This window comes from Rhinopithecus bieti, unplaced genomic scaffold, assembly GCF_001698545.2.
Source record: "Rhinopithecus bieti isolate Rb0 unplaced genomic scaffold, ASM169854v2 scaffold_11933, whole genome shotgun sequence".
In the NCBI taxonomy this organism is placed as follows: domain Eukaryota; kingdom Metazoa; phylum Chordata; class Mammalia; order Primates; family Cercopithecidae; genus Rhinopithecus; species Rhinopithecus bieti.
The window spans coordinates 1910281-1931736 of NW_016806995.1; the positions used below are offsets into that span (position 1 = coordinate 1910281).

At 54.3% G+C, this 21456-nt stretch overlaps 1 protein-coding gene across 1 annotated transcript; it reads left to right on the plus strand.

Annotated features, from left to right (window-relative positions):
• Positions 1 to 11588: 11588 nt before the first annotated feature.
• TMEM119 (transmembrane protein 119) lies at positions 11589 to 19887 on the plus strand. The gene is made up of 2 exons (XM_017879746.1): positions 11589 to 11737; positions 17345 to 19887. Exon 2 carries the CDS (start codon positions 17359 to 17361, stop codon positions 18205 to 18207), a length of 849 nt encoding a protein of 282 aa, XP_017735235.1. The 5' UTR covers positions 11589 to 11737; positions 17345 to 17358; the 3' UTR covers positions 18208 to 19887.
• Positions 19888 to 21456: the final 1569 nt, after the last annotated feature.

Sequence of the window (21456 nt, forward strand, 5' to 3'; positions counted from 1 at the left end):
GCTGCCACCCCCGATGTGGCTCTTTCCCACTGGTGGGTGTGTCTGGGTGTCGTGGAAGACCCTCTCTGTGAGGCTGTTCCTAGGCCTAGGGGCAGAAGGCTGACTTGTGGCAGCTGCCTGGAGGAGGTGGCTGGTCAGGAACCCCGGGGTGCCAAGCTTTTAGCCACAGCTGGGTTGGAAGCTGGTGTCAGGTGTGGAAGGGGCCAAGGGAGGCCTGGGGTACTCATGGCCTGCATGGGTTTTTTTTGTTTTTTTTTTTTTTTTTTGAGACAGAGTCTTGCTCTGTCACCCACACTGGAGTGCAGTGGCCCAATCTCAGCTCAATGCAACCTCCGCCTCCAGGGTTCAAGCGAACACGTCCAGCTAACTTTTGTATTTTTAGTAGAGACAAGGTTTCACCATGCTGGCCAGGCTGGTCACCTTCGTGGGGTCTTATTGCAGAGCTCCTTCCATTCCCCAGAGATGGGGCCCTGCGCTGTCTCTTGATCAGGGTCCTCAGAGGGTGTCTGTGTGTGAATGGGGGCGGGGCAGTGAGGAAGGGGACGAGGGGGCTTTATGCAAGGAGAGGAAGGGAGTGGTGAAGCTTTACACACTCGGGGACCCACGGTTGATCTTCTTCACTCATAGTAAAAAGCCAAAACCCCTGCCAATGCCTGCAGAAGCCCCACATTCTCCCACTCTCCCCCAACTCACTCTGTTCCAGCCACACCAGGCTCTCTTCCACTCCCAGAACACGTAGGCGCCCCCATCTGAGGACCTTAACACTGCCCTTCCCGCCGCTGGGGCTCCTCCTCTGGGCATCTCCCTGCTCGCTGGCCCGCCTCCTGAGGGTCTTTGTATGGAGGCCGCCCACCCCTGCTCTTTACCTCCATACTGACTCCCACCTCCTCCAGACCTCAGGGCCTCTCGAAGCAAGCTTTTCAACGCTCAGCCGTCTTCTGTGGGGTCCCTCTGGGAACCTGGATTGTTTGTTTGTTTGTTTTCTCTTTGAGACAGGGTCTTGCTCTATTGGGTAGCGCAATCATAGCTCACTGCAACCTCCGCCTCCCAGGCTCAAGTGATTGTCCCTACTCAGCCTCAGCTACACAAGTAGCTGGGACTACAGGTGCTCACCACCACACCTGGCTATTTTTTTTTTTTTCATGGTAGACACAGGGTTTTGCCATGTTGTCCAGCCTGGTCTCAGACTCCTGGGTTCAAGAGATCCTCCTGCCTTGGTTTCACAAAGTGCTGGGATTACAGGTGTGAGCCACTGTGCCTGGCTGGGACAGGAATTTTTTTTTTTTTTTTTTTTTTTGAGACAGGGTCTTGCTAGGTCACCCATGCTCACAGCTCACTGCAGACTCGACCTCCTGGGCTCAAGAGATCCTCCCACCTTTGCCTCCTGAGTAGCTGGGATTACAGGTGCGTACCACCGTGGTCAGTTAATTTTTGTATTTTTTGTAGAGACAGGTGTTTGCCATGTTGCTCATGCTGGTCTCGAACTCCTGACCTTAGGTGATCTGCCCACCTCTGCCACCCAAAGTGCTGGGATTACAGGCATGAGCCACTGCGCCCGGCTAGGATGGAGATTTTTAATCTGTATTGTTCTTTGCCTGGAAAGTGTCTGGTGCATAGTATGTGCTTAATAAGTTGTTGAGAGAGAGAGAGAGAGAGAGAGAGAGAGAGAGAAAGAGAGAGGAATAAAGGAAGGGAAAGGAAGTGGGAGAGAGAAAGAGGAGGGGAGGACGGAGGGGAAGGATGGGAGGAAGGGGGGAGGATGGGAGGAGGGAAGGAAGGAGAAGGGAGGGGAGAGAAGAGAAGGGAAAGAGGGCAGGGGAGAGAAGAGAAAGGAAGGGAAGAGGAGGAGGGAGCAGAGGGGAGAGGAAGAGGGAAGAGATGGTTTTCATGTAAAGCAAGGAAGTAGAGGAGAGCAGGAGAAATGTGAGGTGACTTACCTGAAAATTTGGGTAGCTCAGGGCCCCTTAATTTCAGCTTCAAGCCTTCACTGCTTCTGACTCTCCACTAGCCCCTCTCCCGCTCAAGGACTCAAAGACACACAGGACCCCTATTTCCACCATGGCCGAAAAGCATCTTCAGCAGCACCGCCTCTGTTCCTTCTCCTGCTGGCCAGTGAGGCTCCTGGTAGCGACTGGCCCAAGGGCACCAGTGAACAGTTGGCAGAGCAGGGCACCAAGGCCAGGTCTGCAGTGTGGTGAGCGTTTACATTCCTGCCGGGCCCATCTGGCTTCCATGCTGGGCTGATGAAGCCGCATCTTACACTAGGCCCTGGGGAATGTAAATGTTGACATGGAGTGTGCAGCTGGCCGGGCCACTGCAGCCACCGGAAGCTCTGAGATCCCTGGCCTTCAGCCGGGGGGGGTCACTCTCCCCGAAAGAAAGGGATGCAGGGTGCTTTATTATTTAAAAAAAACCTTTTAAGGGAGTCATAACCTACATGAAGGGCACACATCTGAAGACTACAGCTTGATTTTTCCATGTGTGCATCCACCTAACCACCACTAACCACCCATCTAACCACCACTAACCACCCACCTACCACTAACCACCCACCTAACCACCACTAACCACCCACCTAACTACCACTAACCACTCACCTAACCAACACTAACCACCACTAATCACCCACCAAATCACCTAACCACCACTAACCACCCATCTAACCACCACTAACCACCCACCTACCACTAACCACCCACCTAACCACCACTAACCACCCACCTAACCACCACTAACCACCCACCCTAACTTACCACTAACCACTCACCTACCAACACCTACCACCGACTAATCCCACCTGAGTCACCTAACCCCACATAACTGCGGCCACCTAACCACCTAACCGGTCCACCTAACCACCACTGAACCACCACCTAAACACCCTGGCCCACGCCGCCTAGTCACCTAACCACCCAACCACCACTAAAACCACCCACTACTAACGCCCAGCCGAACGCACCTGCTGAGGGGCACTACTAGCACCACCCACCTAACACCGTAACCACTCACAGCCTAATGACAGTAGCCACCTACCTACCTGAAGTACCCACCTAACGGACCAACTAACACGCCACCTAACCACCGCACTAACCAGTATAGACTTACACAGGTAGCACCCCCCAGCAAGGATCCTGTGTGCCGCCATCCTGGGCAGCTGATTCCCCTAACGGGTAATTGCTGTTTTGATTTCTGATGCCATAGCTTGGTTTTGTTTTGTTTTCTTTTCTTGCTCTGTTGCCCAGGCTGGAGTGCAGTGGCGTGACCATAGCTCACTGCAGCCTTGACCCCTGTGCTCAAGCAATCCTCCTGCATCAGCCTCCTGAGTAGCTGGGACTACAGGTGATTAGTACCACATTTGGCTACTTTTAAATTTTTTTGTAGTGACAGAGGTCTCACTATGTTGCCCAGGCTGGTCTTGAACTCCTGAACTCAAGCAATTCCCCCGCCTCTGCCTCCCATAGTGCTGGGATTACAGGCATGAGCCACCTTGCCTGGCCTATTAGTTTTGCCTGTGTTCTAGAACTTCATGGAGACATGTGTGTTCTTTTGGATTGAATTCTTTTGCTCCATGTGTCTGTGGCATTCGTCCACACCTGTTCCTGTTCACTGGTGAGTAGTATTCCATCATGCAAGCATGGCACCCTCTGTGCATCCATTCTCCTGTTGATGGATATTTGGGCTGCTTCCAGTTTCTTGCTATTATGCGTAAAGCTGCCATGGACACTTTTTTTTTTTTTTTTTTTGAGACGGAGTCTCGCTCTGTCGCCCAGGCTGGGGTGCAGTGGCCGGATCTCAGCTTACTGCAAGCTCCGCCTCCCGGGTTCACGCCATTCTCCTGCCTCAGCCTCCCGAGTAGCTGGGACTACAGGCGCCCGCCACCTCGCCCGGCTAGTTTTTTGTATTTTTTAGTAGAGACGGGGTTTCACCGTATTAGCCAGGATGGTCTCGATCTCCTGACCTCGTGATCCACCCGTCTGGGCCTCCTAAAGTGCTGGGATTACAGGCTTGAGCCACCGCGCCCGGCCGCCATGGACGCTTTTATCTTTTGTGTTTGTGTCTTTGTGTGGATGCGTGTTTTCATTTCTCTTGGATAATGCCTAGGAGTGAGATTGCTGGGTCAGATGAGAAGTGGATGGTTAACTATATAAAAACCGCCAAACCGGCCGGGCGCAGTGGCTCAAGCCTGTAATCCCAGCACTTTGGGAGGCCGAGACGGGCGGATCACGAGGTCAGGAGATCAAGACCATCCTGGCTAACACGGTGAAACCCCGTCTCTACTAAAAAATACAAAAGCTAGCCGGGCGAGGTGGCGGGCGCCTGTAGTCCCAGCTACTCGGGAGGCTGAGGCAGGAGAATGGCGTGAACCCGGGAGGCGGAGCTTGCAGTGAGCTGAGATCCGGCCACTGCACTCCAGCCCGGGAGACAGAGCAAGACTCCGTCTCAAAACAAAACAAAACAAAAAACAAAAAAAAAACCTGCCAAACCATTTTTTCCAAAGTGGCTGTGCCATTTTTCTCTCCCACCAGCAGTGGGTGAGCATCCAGTTATTTGCTGGGGGTGGGAGGAGGGATGGCTGTTGAAACAAGTGGAAAATTTACTGAGAATCACAGAACCTCAGAGCTTACAGACGCCTCCTCTGACCCTTCCTGGGATAGGAAGGTAAACTGAGGCTCAGGTTACAGTGTGGGAGGGGCAGAGCCAGGAGCTAATGCCAGTCTCCCAATTTCCTAGCTCTAACTGCCCCCTGGTAAGAATGGATCAGCAGTGCTCAGTCTTATTTCCCCAGAGGAGGTTTCATGCCAAGCCCTTTCCTGCCTCATGGCCCTTGTACTTGTCATCCCCTTGGCCTGGAAGCTTTTCCTCCTGCCTTGCATACCTGGTTCTCCTGATTCTGCAGGTGTCCATTCAAACACCTCTCTCTTGAGGCCATCCTTGAGCACAATGGCTAAAATAGTTGCCCAGGTACCTGTCCCACCTGCTTCCCAGCTACTCCCTGACAGCACTTCACAGCGTCGGGCTACCTTCCCTCTTTGCTGGTTGATTTGTTTCTTGTCTGCCTCCCTTACCTGGAGCTCTCTGAGGCAGGAGTCTGTTCTGTCTTGCTGTTGGCTGCCCTGCAGTGTCCATGCAGGAGCTGGTGTGGAGCAGTTGCCCAGTAAATATTGGTTGAATCAACCCACAAATAAGCAAAATAGTATCAGTGTATCCCCAATGAATCCTGTGTCCTCCTTGAGCCTCAGTTTCCTCAACTATATAGCATGAGCAGGTTGCACTGGCTAGTGGGAGGGCATTTATTGATCATCTACTATATTCCAGGTGTGGGTGACACAGATACGGTGACAGTAAAGGCCTGGATTCTGGCCTTGAGAAGCTCCCAATCTAGAGATGCATGTAAACAGGGCATTACAGCCCAGTGTGCTCAGGGCTCAAAGCTAGGAGTCCAGAGGGTAAAGGAATGTAGAGGAGGCTGTTGGTTGCCCTCTCCAGCGGCTGGCATTCAGGGAGGGCTTCCTGGAGGTGGTGATGACATAGATACAGGGTGCGTAGGAGTGGTCAGGCAAAGGGGCAGTGGAGGACAGTGCTTCAGGCAAGAGGAACAGCCCAAGTGAAGGTGTGGCAGCATCTGCCTCCTTCATTGCTCTCTCTCTGTGCCCAGCATAGTTCCTGGCACACACAGGTGCTCAGTCAACAGTTGGGGAATAAGTGAAAATGTCTGGTTTACAGGTGGGGAAACTGAGGCCCAGGGAGGTTTCACAACACACCTAGAGCTCCACCATGCTGGGCAGCCATGGCCAGGGAGGCAAAGAGGGTGGGAGAAAAACCCACCCCACCTCGGGACTCTGCCAGCATCCTCAGGGACAAGGCTACTCTGCCTCCTTGGAGTGCCAGGCGGGAGGCCACTCCACGGGTGTCCCTCCAAAGGCCAGGCCTGGGCTGTAATGGGGCCACAGCCCAGGCCTCTCTTGCCACATGAAAGGCTTGGCCTATTTTTGCCCAGAGGACAGGCTCCAGTGGCCACTGGGGCTGTGTAATTAGAAGACGTCCTGCACCCACGAGGGGCTGGAGCTAGGGGCTGTGGTGGGCAGGGCGGCCGCCTCAAGAGCAGATGGGGAGGACCCTGGCAGAGACTGAGGCAGAGTGGATCTTCCCCTCACCCTCCCTGCCTCCTTAGCCATGGCTGCCCACCAGGGTGGGGACCCCAGGGGCTAATTGCACGGCGGGCACAGGGTGAGGTCTCTGAATCCCTTCCCGGCTGGGCAGAGGGCCCAGGTGCCACTCTAGGCCTCTGAAATTACAGGCTACAGCCTGCTCCATGCCACAGGCCTGCCTGCGCCTCTGGGAACCATGGTAGTACAGTCCACAGGAGCATCCCGGCCGGGCCCCCCAACGGGTCCCCCAACAGGCCCCCTGAACTAGAGAACGTGGAATGTGAGTCTCTTGGGATGAACGAGGAGCCGCTGGAGCGAACCCTCAGAGCGCTATTTGGTGTAAACCTGAAAATGCAAGCGTGTGTGATGTTCCCCACCCTGTGTCCAAGTGTTCCTTCTCTTTGTTCAATTCCCACCTATGAGTGAGAACATGCGGTGTTGGTATACATATGTAACAAACCTGCATGTTGTGAACATGTACACTAGAACTTAAAGTATAATTAAAAAAAAAAAGAAAGAAAATGCAAGCGTGGAGGTCAGAGCAGTCATTCACACAGTCAACAAGCATTTATGGAGCACCCACGGTGTTCCAGGCACTGTCCTGGATGCAAAGTTATGGCAGTTCACAAAACAGGCTGAGCTCCTGGTGCCTGAAGACCTGGCTCCTGGACTCTTGCAATGACAATAATCTTCAAGAGCTGCCTGGAAGGTGCTGCACTGCCGCCCACCTCAGGACCTTTGCACGCACTGATGGTGACTGGGCACCCTCTTGCATCCTTGCCTTTCTAAATGCCTCCTTCTCATCTTCAAGAGCAGTTCTACTGTCACCTCTTCATGGAGGCCCCTATAAGGCTCAGGGCCAGACCAGCCTCCCAGACAAGTGCTCTTTTGGGCCCTGAACTACCGCTTCCAACTCTTAGCCCACTTTGCAGTTAGATATTCATTTGTTTGTTTACTTACTCATTGCAAGTTTTTCTGCTACTCTGTAAACTCTGTGCCTCTGTTTGTCCATCACTGCCTCCCAGGGCCTAACCTTGGCCTGTGTGCAGTCAAGGTCAAAATAAATATTTGTATACATGTGTACAACTATTATGTGTCCATAAATTTTTTTAAATTAAAAAAAATTTTTTTTTGAGATGGAGTCTCACTCAGTTGCCCAGGCTGGAGTGCAGCGGCGCAATCTCTGCTCACTGCAAGCTCTGCCTCCCGGGTTCACGCCATTCACCCACCTCAGCCTCCTGAGTAGCTGGGACTACAGGCGCCCACCACCGTACCCGTCTAATTTTTTTGTATTTTTTTTTTAGTAGAGACGGGGTTTCACCGTGTTAGCCAGGATGCTCTCGATCTCCTGACCTCGTGATCCGCCCGTCTCGGCCTCCCAAAGTGTTGGGATTACAGGGGTAAGCCACCATGCCCGGCCATGTGTCCACAAATTTTTTTTAGAAATTTAAAACTACATTGGCTGGGTGCGGTGGCTCATGCCTGTAATCTTAGCTACCTGGGAAGCTGAGGTGGGAGGATTGACTGAGCCCGGGAGGTCGAGGCCGCAGTAAGCTGTGATTGCACCACTGCACTGCAGCCTGGGTGGCAGAGTGAGACCTTGTCTCAAAAAAAAAAAAAAAAAAGAAAGAAAGAAATATGAAAATATATTGACATAAAAAAGAAATATTTGTAGAATGAATGAAATTAGTGTACTAGAGCATTGGAGTCTTAGTGCTGGCAGGCTTGTGCCGAGCATCTAGTCTAACCCCACATTTAGCTGCGGCCCAGAGAAAGGCAGTAATTTGCTCTGTTGCCCATAGTTTTTGCCTGAGCTGGGACTGGGACTCCAGGCTCCTTTTTTGCCTCTGATCAGTGACTGACATTGTCATTGTTCTGCCCTCAGATTGTGGGTAGGGATGCTCAGTTTAAGGACAGCCTGTGTGTGTGTGTGCATGTGTGTGGTATGTGATGTGTGGTGTGTGATGTATGGTATGTTGACATGGTGGTAAAGCACTTCAACAGGACAGAGGGAGTAGGAGCCCTATTTTGGGGAACGGGCCCCTTGGGAGGGGGGTGGTCCCATTTCCAGATTTTCTGATAAGGGCACTGGGGCAGAAGAAAAGGGCTCGGACCTCCCAACATGCTAACTCATTCTGGGCAGGTTGCACCACCACAAACCTCAGTTTCTGTGTTCACCAAATGGGCTTCCTGCATTCATTCAGTTCCCCACAGGACATAAAGGGCCCACTGTGTTTGAGGCACGGTGCTGGGGGAGAAAACCCAGTGCTTTGCGGGTGGATGATTCCAGCCATACAGGGAGCCAGTAATATAATATTCAACCTGGGGTGGCAGTCAGAATAATGCCCCTCCCCATAAAGATGCCCACAGCCTAATCCCTGGAACCTGGGAGTATGTTACCTTTTTTTTTTGGATTCAAGGTTGTGCTCTGTCACCCAGGCTGGAGTGCAGTGTCACAATCATAGCTCACACTGCAGCCTTGAACTGCTGGGCTCAAGCAATACTCCCACCTCAGCCTCCCGAGTAGCTGGGACCATAGGGATGTGCCACACCTAGGTAATGTAAAAAAATTTTTAGAGACAGTGTCTCACTAGATTGTCCAGGCTGATCTTGAACTCCTAGCCTCAACGAATCCTCCCACTCAGCCTCCTGAGTAGCTAGGGTTACAGGTGTGAGCCACTGCATCCAGCTGAGTGTGTCACACCTTATTTGGCAATAGGGATTTGCAGATGTGGTTAAATTAAGCCTCGTAGGGAGATTATCCTGGCTCATCAGGGTGGGGCCAATGTCATCACTAGGGGCCTTTGTCGTGGGAAAGGGAACCAGAAGAGAGACAGTGGTATGAAAAGGACCCTGCCTGCTACCACTGGCCAGGAAGGTGGAGGAAGAAGCCTAAGACCCAAGGAATGTCAGCAGCTTCTAGAATCTTGAAAAGGTAAAGAAACAGATTCTCCCTCAAAGACTCCAGAATGAACGCAAGCCCTGTTGACACTTTGATTTTTAGCTTCACGAGGCCTGTTTGGGACCCTTGACCATAAGAATTGTAAGACCACGAATGTGAGTGGCTTCTGGCCTCTAATCTGTGGTCATTTGTTACAGCAGCAACAGAGAACTCATACCCTTGGCCTTGGCCTGTGCTTTTGACATCACTGAGCATGTGCATGCTCCCTAGCTCCTCTGCCTTCCCTCGCCAGCTTCCAAATAGTAGGGAGTCTCCATCTCCATTTTTACAGAGGAGGAAACAGAGGCTCCATGTGGGGCAGGACATGGTGGAGGCAGAATTTGAAGTGGGTCTGTCTGCCTCTTGCTGGATGGATGAATGAATGAATGAATGAATGTAAGGGGCTGCTAATCTGCAGGACTCCTTAGGTCAACCAGGCATCCTGGCTCCAGGGCCTGCCACTGACTCACCTCAGAACCCTGCTTGAACCATCAGAACTCACCTGCCTCACTTTCCCCTTCTGTGACATGGGGCTCCAACTCCTATTCAAGCTACTATCATTGGGGGCATTGTGAGGCCACAGATCCCAGAACGAGCCCTCCAAACCCTCACTGACTCTCTATTGCCTCCTAGGTGACCTTCCAAGACTTTAGCCCAGCTCCTGCCAATGTCTCCAACCCTTACCACCCCTCCTTCAGTGGGATGCTCTGCCCAGGAGGGAGAAGCACAGAACGAGGGGAAGGGGAGGTTCCCTCAGGCTGGGCCTCCGGGGCCACCTGTGCAGGGAGCAGGCTCTATTTGGGTTGGTTGTGTCCCTGCTCCTCGACATCCCAGGGTCCCCAGACTGTAGCCCTCAAAATGTTGGGTAAGGTCTTCTTCCCCTGCTGGGGGGCCCTGGGGGAGGTTTGGCTGCCCCTGCCTATCCCATGTCTGGTCTAAGATAGGTCAGGTAGGCCTGGAACACCCCTGGCCACCTTAAAGTGGGTGCGGCTGCTACAACATGTCTGTGGGTGGTCACTTGCCCCGGGGACATGTGTGTGCGTGAATGTGTATGTGCATTTATTGGTGGATGGTCCCCTGTTCCCTCTAAGATGCAGGGTTTGGGGTGATTTCCAGAGAAGATGGGAAAGTCTCTGATTTTATTTCCCAAGCAAATGACTGTCCCAGTTTTCTGGGGGTGAGTGAGGGCTGCTGAGACCATTGCAGGGAACAATGATAATCTAGGTTTGGTTCCTACTCACAGTGCACACAGTCATCCTTCATGCACTCCCCTGTTCCAAACCTTCACTGGCTCCCTGTTGCCTCCTGGATGACCTTCCGGGACTGTAGCCCAGCTCCTGTCAATGTCTCCGACCCTTACTACGTGATCCTCTCTTTGGTCCATGCTCCAGCCTAATCTAATTGCAGTGGCTTGTGCGTGGTGGCATTCCCAGCCACCACACCTTTACCTACGCCAGTCCTTCCATGCAGAACGCCTTTCCAGGGCCTGCTTTGCCCGCTTCTACTCATTCACAGGCATACCCTCCAGGATGGCTTCCTGCCTCTTTCCCTTGGGTGATCCATCTCTCTGTCTTGGGGTTCTCTGAGCCCTTGACCTGATCCCTTTCTGTTTGCTAAAAAAGTAATTTACCTCTGTGTCCTTCTCCCTGGGAGTCAGTGAGCTCCCCAAGGCTGGGCTGTGCCTGATTCACCTCTGGAACCTGTTTAGCACAGTGTGTGGCCTGCTACAGGCATTCCTTGAGCACTTGCTGGATGAACGCAGGAATGAATGAATGAATGAATTAATGCAAGGGGCTGCTAATCCACAGGACTCCTCAGGTCAGCCAGATGTCCTGGTTCCAAGTCACCTCAGAGCCCTGCTTGAACCATTAGAACTCACCCTGCCTCACTTTCCCCTTCTGTGAAATGGGGCTCCAACTCCTATTCAAGCTACTATCATTTGGGGACATTGTGAGGCCACAGATCCCAGAACATCAGAGTCAGAGGTAGCCCAGAAAGCTTCCCACCCATCCCTACAAATGGGAAACTGAGGTCTGGAGAGGGAAGGGCAGAGCTGGGCTCCGTGTCTCAGGCTCAGACCCACCATCAGGCCTCTCTCTAAAACTAATCCCAGCTGCCACGCTGCACCCTGAGCCTGGAAGCCTGAGCCACACAAGGACGGGGAATTTTCCTTCCCGCTTCCAGAGGTCTCTGAACCTTCCTGACCTTGTCCCCTTTGGAGGGTATTGGGGAGCAGGGTGGGCAGAACCCCAGTTCGCTGTCTGGGGGAGCGCTGCAGGACAGCCTTGTCTGTCTGTCTGTCTGTGTCAGCCTGCCCTGGGGACCCGAGGTCAGGGAGGAAGTGCCGCATCTGGTCTTCCCCAGAGCGGGAGTGTGAGCAAGGGTGGGATTGCGTGTGGCCCGAGAGTAGCCCCTCCCCTCCCCCGTCCCCACCCCAAACCCTCTTAATGAAATCAAGCTGGCCCTGCGGCCCAGCCGGGAAGGGAGGAAGGAGGAGGGACGGGAGGAGGGACGGGAGGAGGGAGGGCGGGCAGGCGCCAGCCCAGAGCAGCCCCGGGCACCAGCACGGACTATCTCTCCCAGCCCAGGCGCCCCCCGCTCTCGCTCCATTCGGCGGGAGCACCCAGTCCTGTGCACCAAGGAACTGGTGAGTCCTGGGGTCCTCTCCTCTGTCCTGAGAGCCTGGGGCTGTCTTGGAGCTTAGGGACTGGGGACTGTCGGGGCACTGTGGGGAACCTCTCTGAGTGTGTGTGGGCTTTGAGTGTGTGTTTGGTGTGGTATGCACGAGTGTGGTGGAATCTGAGTCCCATGTGCGGTGCTGGGGTGGGCCGGGGTGGGCCAGAGTGTTGTGTGTGCAGCTGGGGCCTTGGTGTAGGGGGCGTGTTGCTCCCACTTCTCTGCAAGTGGACGCCAGGCTGTTGCTTCCAGGATCCGTGTGAGGGTGATGTGGACGGTATTGTCCTGTGTGCGGGGATCGGCTGTGTGTCGGGGGTTGTGTATGTGTATGTGTTGTGTGTCCGTGTGTGTTCTCTGTGTATTGTGTGCATGGGCCATGAGAGTGCTGTCGGGTGTCTTGGTGCTGTGTGAGTCGGTGTGCCTGTGTTGTGTGTCTTTATACTGTGTGTCCATGCTGCTGCTGTGTGTGTCTGTGTGTGTGTGTGTGTGTGTGTGTGTGTGGAGGGGAGCTGTGCCCATCCAGACCTCCAGGGGCCCCAGGTCCCTGTCCTCGGCTGGCCTTGGGGTCGGGGGCTTGTGCAGCGCTCCAACCAGAACCTCCTCCCCGGCACAAGGCCACTAATTGAAGCCAGGTTTCCAAGGGCCACCCCTCCCCCAAAGGCCACCAGTCTCTGGGTGGGGGTGGGGCAGCCCCGGCCCCTACCTTCAAGTCTTGGGGTCCCCAGGCCTCAGGGGTGGATCTGCACTCCTCCACATACTCAGGACCATCTTAGGGCATTTGTCACACTTACACAACGCCAGCCCTGTCTGACATGTCTCCAGGCGGGGAGTCCTGGGCAATCACGTGGTACCTGCTAATTGGCACCCACTATGCGCCAGGCACGGCCGCATCTTGTCCTAACAGCAGTCCAGGGAGGTGGCTCTTATCCCCATCGTACAGATATGGAAACAGGCTCAGAGAGGTGACATGCTCAGCCCAAGGACACATAGCCGGGAAGTTACCTCCTCTGGGATATACCAAGACAGACTTCTCTGTCCAGGGATCTGCCACGCTCACCCCTGACTTGCTGTGACCTGGGCAGGCTGTTTCCAGTCTCTGGACCTGAGTTGCCTCTAGGGTGAAGCAAGAAGCATTGGGCCTGACCCCAGCTCCTAATGGCCTGTGAGATTCTGAGTCCTTGAAAAAATTAGGGTCCAGTGGGGAGGTAGGAGGTACCTGGCAGGCAGAATGATGACTTCAGAGTTGTCCAGGACAGTGCTTCATTTCACAGATGGGAAACTGAGGCCCGGAGAGGGCAGGGGCCATCCAGGGCCACACAGCCATCTTTTTTGAGGCTCTGCTGGCTGCAGGTGGGGCTGGGTCCTCCACACGTTGCCCCCACCTTTCCCTGGAAGCCAAAAGGGGTTGTGGGGTACAAGGGACTCTGAGAGTCAGGGTCTCAGCCTTAAAGAGCCAGTGGCAGTTTGCGTGTTCTCCTTTCTTGCCCTCTGTCTCCGACTTTGTGTGTGTGTGTGTGCTGCATGTATATGTGTGTGTAGGTATATGTGTGCATGCATATGTGTATGTGTGTGCATGTGTGTGTTTGGTTCCGCATTCCTCGGCGGCCAGAGCTGAGGAGGTCTCACTGAACGGGGTGAAAAGGTTGGTCTTTCCCTGGGCGGTGGCTGGAGCAGACAGTAAGCGCATGTTCCCATCCGGCGATGGTGCTCATTCGTCGGCTCAGGGTGGGAAATTGTTGGCTGAACCTGGAGCTCGGCTAGGGAAGGAATTCAGCTACCCCAGACACCATCTTTCCTCGGGGCTCAGCTACTCCGCACCAGGCACTCCCTGAAAGTTGTCTCATGTGTCCCTAACAGCTCTGAGAGGTGCTACCTGTGGTCACCCTTTCCCAACTTACAGATGGGGAAAGTGAGGCCCACAGGAGCCGGGTGTGTGTGTGACCGCAGAGCTGGACGTGATGATGCCGGGATCCTTGACCCAGCCAGAACTTGAGTGGGTCTCCAGACACCACTGGTCCCAGCTGCCCTCTGCAGTGAGAAGTGGTAGTTGTTGCCATGAAAGCTGTCTCCTGGGCTTGACTGGGGGTGGGAGTCAGGGAGGTGACTGGCGGGTCACAGACCCCAAAGCTCAAGGTTGTCTGTAGGAGCCTTTGCTAACGGGTGCCAGAGAGGGCAGGGGGTCCCTTCCTCATTTAGCATCTGACAGTGATGTCCACCAGCGGGAACAAGCCATTCCTGGCTCAGAGTGTGTGATGTGTGCAGGTGTGTGTGGTCGTGTAGGTGTGTGTGTGGTGTGTATGGTTGTGTGTATGTGGAGTGTATGCATGTGTATGTGGTGTGTGCGTGTGTGTATGATTGTGTGTAGTATGTGAATGTGTGTTTAGGGGTGTATGTGTGCAGCATGTGTGTGCGTGGTCGTGTGTGGGGTGTATATGGGTATGTGTGGCGTGTGTGCATGGTTGTGTGTGGGGTGTGTGTGCATGTGTGTGTATGATTGTGTGTGTAGTCTGTGCATGTGTGTATATGGGTGTGTGTGTGGCATGTGTGTGCATGGTTATGTGTGGTGTGTGTGCATGTGTGTGTATGATTGCATATGTAGTCTGTGCATGTGTGTATATGGGTGTGTGTGAGTGTGTGGCATGTGTGAATGGTTGTGTGTGTGGTGAGTGTGCATGTGTGTGTATGGCTGTGTATGAATGTGAGTGTGGTGTATGTGAATGTGTGTGTAAACTCCTGGGATCAGACAGAGGAAGGTTCGGATCTCAGCTCAGCTACTCACCATCTGTGTGTCCTTGGGGAAGTAACTGTCTGTCTCTGAACCTCCGTTTCCTCATCTGTAAAATGGAAAGAATGAAGCTGCCGCAGGGCTCCTGTAGGATTAAAGGCATGAAGAGGGCGTAGATGAGTACCCGTGAGGAAAGCATGGGCGACCAGCTCATTTAAAATGAGTCCCCGAGAAGCTTTGTCTCTTTTTTAAAAAATTGAAATAATTTAATGTATTTCATAGAGACGGAGGTTTCCTTATGTTGCCCAGGCTGGTCTTGAACTCCTGGGCTCACGTGATCCTCCCAAGTAGCTGGGACTATAGGCATACACCACCAGGCCTGGCTCACTTTTTATTTTTTTTGTAGAGATGGAGTCTTACTATGTTGCCCAAACTCCTGTCCTCAATCAATCCTCCAGCCTCAGCCTCCCAAAGTGCTGGGATTACAAGTGTGAGCCACCACGCCTGGCCACTTTTGCCTCTTTTTATGTCCTGGAATTATTTTAAAATTTTTTTTTGTCATCTAAGCCAGTTTATTCACACTTACATCAGCACAATTAATTTCTTTTTTTGTTTTTTGTTTTCTTTCTTTCCTTCCTTCCTTCCTTCCTTCCTTCCTTCCTTCCTTCCTTCCTTCCTTCTTTCTTTCTTTCTTTCTTTCTTTTTTTTTTGAGACAGGTTCTTGCTCTGTCACTCAGGCTAGAGTGCAGCGCCAACTCTGCTCACTGCAGCCTCAACTTCCCGGGCTCAGGTGATTCTCCCATCTCAGCCTCCTCAGTACCTGGGGCCACAAGTGTGCACCACTATGCCTGGCTAATTTTTGGTGTTTTTAGTAGAGACAGAATTTTGCCATGTTGACCAGGCTGAGTTCAGGTGATCCTCCCACCTTAGCCTCCCAAAGTGCTGGGATTACAGGCATGAGCCACCACACCCAGGTGATGCAATTAATTTCAATGAAAGCCGTGTCACGGAGAAGCCTCAGGTGACCTGGAACAAGCCCCTAAATGGCCCACCCTGGTTCCTACCTCACCTTCGGAATCCTCACGGTACTTGTGGGGAAGGTAGCGTCCTCTGCTTCACCAAGCAGGTTCTGAGGCCCAGGTGCTGGAGATGTGACCACAGCCAAGGCCTTGGGAACCTGACTTCCTCCTCCAGCCCAGAACTTGCTGTGTGACCCCAGGCCTGCCCTTTGCCTTCTCTGGGCCTCTGTCTCTCCACCTCAGTCCCCTCAGGCCTCAGGACAGGAGATCCTAAGGCTTTTCTGTGTTGGAGCTTCTAGACCCAAGCCAGCTTCGGGGACCTGAGCCCTCTGCTGGGCCGGGCAGGGGTTCTCAGAGGACAGCACAGTGAATTGTGCCTGGGTTTGTCTGAGCAGCTGGGAGCCCCCAGCCCACATTGGCTGGGAGAGTTAGTGTTTTGAAACTCAGCTCCTCTGTCAACTCTGGCTATGAGGAATTAATTCATCAGCTGGGCTGTCTGGGCCAGGTGGGGTCTTGGGGTTCACCCGGGAGCAGCCTTCCATCAGGGCAGGGAAGCCCCTGGCTCATCTGGTTCCCATCTAGTGGGGGTGGGGCACATCCGCAGCTCAGCTTTGTTTTGGGAACCAGGACTTCTCCACCCTGGGGCCCATCCTGGCTCCTGCTTGGAGCTGGGGGTGAGGGCAGCCACAGGGGGCTGTCCATGCATGCCCCTGGCATCCATGACCACTGCCTAGCTCAGAGACCTGGAGGCTTCAAACCCTAGGAATTTTTTTTCTTTTTTCTTTTTCTTGAGATAGGTTCTCGCTCTGTCACCCGTGCTGGAGTGTGCAGTAGTGCAATCTCGGCTCACTGTATCCGCCTCCAGGGTTCAAGAGATTTTCCTGCCTCGCCTCCTGAGTAGGTGGGATTACAGGGGCATGACACCATGCCCAGCTGATTTTTGTATTTTTAGTAGAGATGGGGTTTCACCATGTTGGCCAGGCTGGTCTCAAACTCCTGACCTCAGGTGATCGGCCCACCTCAGCCTCCCAAAGTCCTGGGATTATAGGTGTGAGCCACTGTGCTTGCCCAGCTAGGAATCTTTTGCAGAATAAGGTAGAGCTGGGCTGGGGGAAGGTTTGAGAAAGCCCCTGAACCACTAGGATGTGACTGTGTGGAGCTACTTTGGCTGCCCAGTGCATGGGGTCGAGACCCTGAGGGGAACAGGGCCACAGAGGGGCTAGGGGCTGGAGGGAAGGGTCCCAGGGTTGTGGGTAGGGGGTGAGGTATCACTCGGCAACCTCAGTCACTCACTCGGTTTCTCACTTACTCCGCCCTGCCATCATTTCTCCCTTTCTGCTTGGATCCAGACCCAGCTCTTCCCTGGCAAGTCATCATGTCCCTCTCAGCCTCAGTTTTTTCATCTGCAAAATGGGCCTAATCATAGAACCTCCCACACTGGGCAGTGATCAGGATTCATTGAGAAATTCCATGTAAGAAACTTAAAATAGTGGCTGACACATAAAGCCACGGAAGTGTAAGTTATCATTATTAATTCAGCCAAGTCAGTCGGGGTATGTTTATTGAGCACTTACTGTATACCAGATATGGGGCCAAACCCTGAGGAGGCCAAGATGAATAAGATTCAGCCTCTGCCCTCTGGGACCTCCAGGGAAGTGGGGGAGCACATCTGTACCCCACACCTGAACCAGCCGGGCTCAGGCCCCGGGAATGGAAGGGACTTGCAGGAAGGTGTTTCATGCTCCTTGCTCCTCCTGGGGGCTGGTGAGCCTGTTTCTGAATCCTGACACTCTAGAGTCCCGCCATGACTTCTCTCCTCCCTCCTGTCTCACAGGTCCTGGGGGCACCATGGTTTTGGCGGCAGCCCCCAGCCTCCTCATCGCTCTGTTGCTGCTCCTGGGGTCTGTGCCCACTACCGACACCCGCTCTGTGCCCCTGAAGGCCGCGTTCCTGGAGGACATGGCAGGTAGTGGGGAGGCCGAGGGCTCGTCGGCCTCCTCCCCGAGCCTCCCACCACCCTGGACCCTGGCCTTCAGCCCCACATCAATGGGGCCCCAGCCCACACGCCTGGGGGGCCCGTCACCCCCTACCAACTTCCTGGATGGGATCGTGGACTTCTTCCGCCAGTACGTGATGCTGATTGCTGTGGTGGGCTCCCTGGCCTTTCTGCTGATGTTCATCGTCTGTGCCGCGGTCATCACCCGGCAGAAGCACAAGGCCTCGGCCTATTACCCATCATCCTTCCCCAAGAAGAAGTACGTGGACCAGAGTGACCGGGCCGGGGGCCCCCGGGCCTTCAGTGAGGTCCCCGACAGAGGCCCTGACAGACGGCCCGAGGAAGCCCTGGATTCATCCCGGCAGCTCCAGGCCGACATCTTGGCCGCCACCCAGAACCTCAAGTCCCCCACCAGGGCAGCACTGGGCGGTGGGGAGGGAGCCAGGATGGTGGAGGGCAGGGGGGCGGAGGAAGAGAAGGGCAGCCAGGAGGGGGACCAGGAAGTCCAGGGACATGGGGTCCCAGTGGAGACACCAGAGGTGCAGGAGGAGCTGTGTTCAGGGGTGCCTGAGGGGGCTCTGGTGGCCGGTGAGGGCCAAGGGGAGCTGGAAGGGTCTCTCTTGTTAGCCCAGGAAGCCCAGGGACCAGTGCATCCCCCTGAAAGTCCCTGTGCTTGCAGCAGCGTCCACCCTAGTGTCTAATAGTCCTCCCGGGCTGCCAGCCCTGACTGTCGGGGCCCCAAGTGGTCACCTCCCTGGGCATGAAAAGACCTTCAGCCCTGACTGCTTCCTGACACTCCCTCCTTGGCCACCTTGTGGTGCCAATCCCAGCATGTGCTGATTCTACAGCAGGCAGAAATGCCGGTCCCCCGGAGGATTCTCACCAAGTGCCATCTCCTTCACCTCTGCAGCCTCAAAGGGCTACATCCTAAAGCACAGCTCCCCTGACAAGGTGAGGGAGGGCATGTGTCCCTGTGACAGCCAGGATAAAACATCCCTCGAGGCTGGGTGCGGAGGCTCATGCCTGTAATTCCAGCATTTTGGGAGGCCAAGTCCAGACGTCGCTTGAGACCAGGAGTTCAAAACCAGCCCTGGCAACATTGCGAGACCCCCATCTCTACAAAAACAAAAAACAGTCCACTATATCAGCCACATCAAATGGGAATCATGTCTCAGGTCATTCCTGGGGCAAACATCACTGCTTTTCCATCAAGGGAGCAAAGAATAAGTGGGAGTTTTGGAAGAGTTTGGATGAGAGACGCTGAGGTGCCCAGCGTTCGTAAGGCAACATGCAGCCTGGCGTGAAGCAATATTTTGGAACTGCAAATGATCCCCCTCTTGTGTCGTTTCAATCCTGAATATTTTAGTGTTATTCTGCCTGTGTTCAGAGCTACAGCAGCAGAAGTGGGTGTGGTTAATTAGGACACTTCTGTGAGAGGACCCCTGCACACATTACAACAGGTCCCTAAATGAGCATTTCCTAAACTGGATTCCCTGAGGCACTCTTCGGAAACAAGATTTTTTTTTTCTTTTCTTTTTTTTTTTTGAGACGGAGTCTCGCTCTGTCACCGAGACTGGAATGCAGTGGTGCAATGTTGGTTCACTGCAACCTCCACCTCCCAGGTTCAAGCGATTCTCCTGCCTCAGTAGCTGGGATTACAGGTGCCCACCACTACGCCTGGCTAATTTTTGTGTTTTTAGTAGAGACAGGGCTTCACCATGTTGGCCAGGCTGGTCTGGAACTCCTGACCTTCAGGTGATCCACCTGCCTCGGCCTCCCAAAGTGCTGGGATTACAGGCACGAACCACCTGGCCCAAACTGCTTTTTAAAACAGCTACAGGGTAAAATCCTGCAGCACCCACTCTGGGAAATACTGCTTTTAATTTTCCTGGAGGTGCCCCCCTGTTTCTGGTTGGTCCAGGATTAGGGATGTGGGGTGTAGGGCATTTAAACCCTCTCAAGCCCTCCCCAAGCACCCCCTCCCTGGGGGTGAGCTTCTCATCCCACTACTGCTGCTGGGATGGGGTGAACGAATGGAACTCTTCCTACCTGGCCTCCAAAGCAGCCTAGAAGCTGGGGGCCTGTGTTTGAATGGACATCCGCCCTGGGGGAGTCCAAGGGGCTGGGGGAGGGTTTCTGACGCCCAGCCTGGAGCAGGGGGGCCCTGGCCACCCCCCGTCGCTCGCACATTGTCTGGCAGCCTGTGTCCACAATATTTGTCAGTCCTCGACAGGGAGCCTGGGCTCCGTCCTGCTTCAGGGAGGCTCTGGTGGGGGGTCCTCTCCCTCATCCCTCCATCTGGGGCTCCCCCAACCTCTGCACAGCTCTCTGGGCGCTGAGATATAATGCACCAGCACAATAAACCTTTATTCTGGCCTGAAGTCTCACTGGTTTTCTGGGGGCTGGGGGGAAGAGGCCTGCTGGGGAGGGGCTCTTGCATGGGGATGGGGACAACTTTCCGGGGAGACACATCAGCCCAGCCCTGGAGGCTGAAGGGACAGATTGATGTGGGAAAGAAAGGAAAGACCAGTGCTCCTGAGGAATGGGCTGGAACTCATGTCCCCAGGGGTGGAGCACCAGCTCTGGACTTGTGGCCATGCAGACCCAGGTTCCAGGCCCAGCTCTGCACTTACTGTGGCCATGGGAGAGTCACTCACCTCTCTGTCTCCCCTGCAGGTGGTTGAGGACTGGGACGGGTCTCATGGACAATGCCCCCCTCACCGCACCCTTGGCTGGGATTGGGGGTAGGAGGCAGCCCTGGCCCTGCAGTCGGCCTCTGCCTTTTGTCTCCCCACCCACCAACCTCCTCTTGGTCTTTGATGGCAAGTTCCTGCAGTGACTTCTTCCCCGCACCCTGGGCCTCAGGAGCTGCCAGCTGGAATCCAGATGTGGCTGGGGCTGGGAGCATGTGCTGGGTCCCTGGGGTTGGGGGGCAGTGGGCCATCCCCTGCAGCCCCGACCCCACCTCCACCCGGAGGGGGCCCCTGAGGTTTGGGTTTCATAACACACAATGGCCTCTGTCTCACTCAGTGGGGAAGGTCCCTCCCTTTCTCAGCCCAGCCAGGCCTGCCAAGAACAGCGGGAGGGTGGAAGAGGAATACCTGTGTGTGCTGCGTGGCTCTGACCAAATCGTTCAACTTCTCTGGGTGTCACAGGCTGTGATTTCTTCTTGTTCCCAGATGTCTTAGGTGTTGTGACTGGGAAGTGCATGAAGCTTCGCTTGAATACACAAAAATCTAGTAAAACAGAAGCAGTCGTTAGAGACCCTGGGGGAGCAGGCGGGGGTGAGCTCCCCGATCAGCGGCTCCAGTCTGCAACCTTTCACTAAGGCTCAGCAGGACCCTCTAGAGGACATGGAGTTCGTGACCTCAGCCATAGCCTGTGAACCCCAAGGTTGGTGGGGGGTGGATGAAGGAGGTGTCCCGAGCACCAGAGCAGTTCACCTCTGAGCTTTTACAGCTGCTGTTCCTTCTGCCTATGACACCTTTCCACCCCTCCCAACTCCTTGCCACCTTGCTAACTCCCCCTTATCCTTTAGCTTCTGGCCTAGATGTCCCTTCCTCCTGGGAGCCTTCCCTGACAGCTTCCACCCGCCCCCCTTCCACAGTCCCTTGGCTCAGTGATAATAATGGCTTCCAATTAATGAGCCCCTGTTATGTGCCAGGCCCTGCTCTCAGTACTTGGCATCATTAACTCGTTGAGACTTGCAGCCCTCTGAGGTGGGCACTGTTATTATTCTCATGTCACAGATGTGGAAACTGAGGCCCAGAGAGGTGATGATGTCGGCTGCCCAGGTCCCAGAGCCAGGATTCCAGCCCAGCAATCTGATCCCAGCGTCTGAATTCTCCACTGGGCTCTAATGCTTCTTTGAAGAATGAATGAATGAATGAATGAATGAATCTCTTGGGAAGGAGACAGCAGGGCTCCTCTCCTGCTTAAAGCCACTCCCA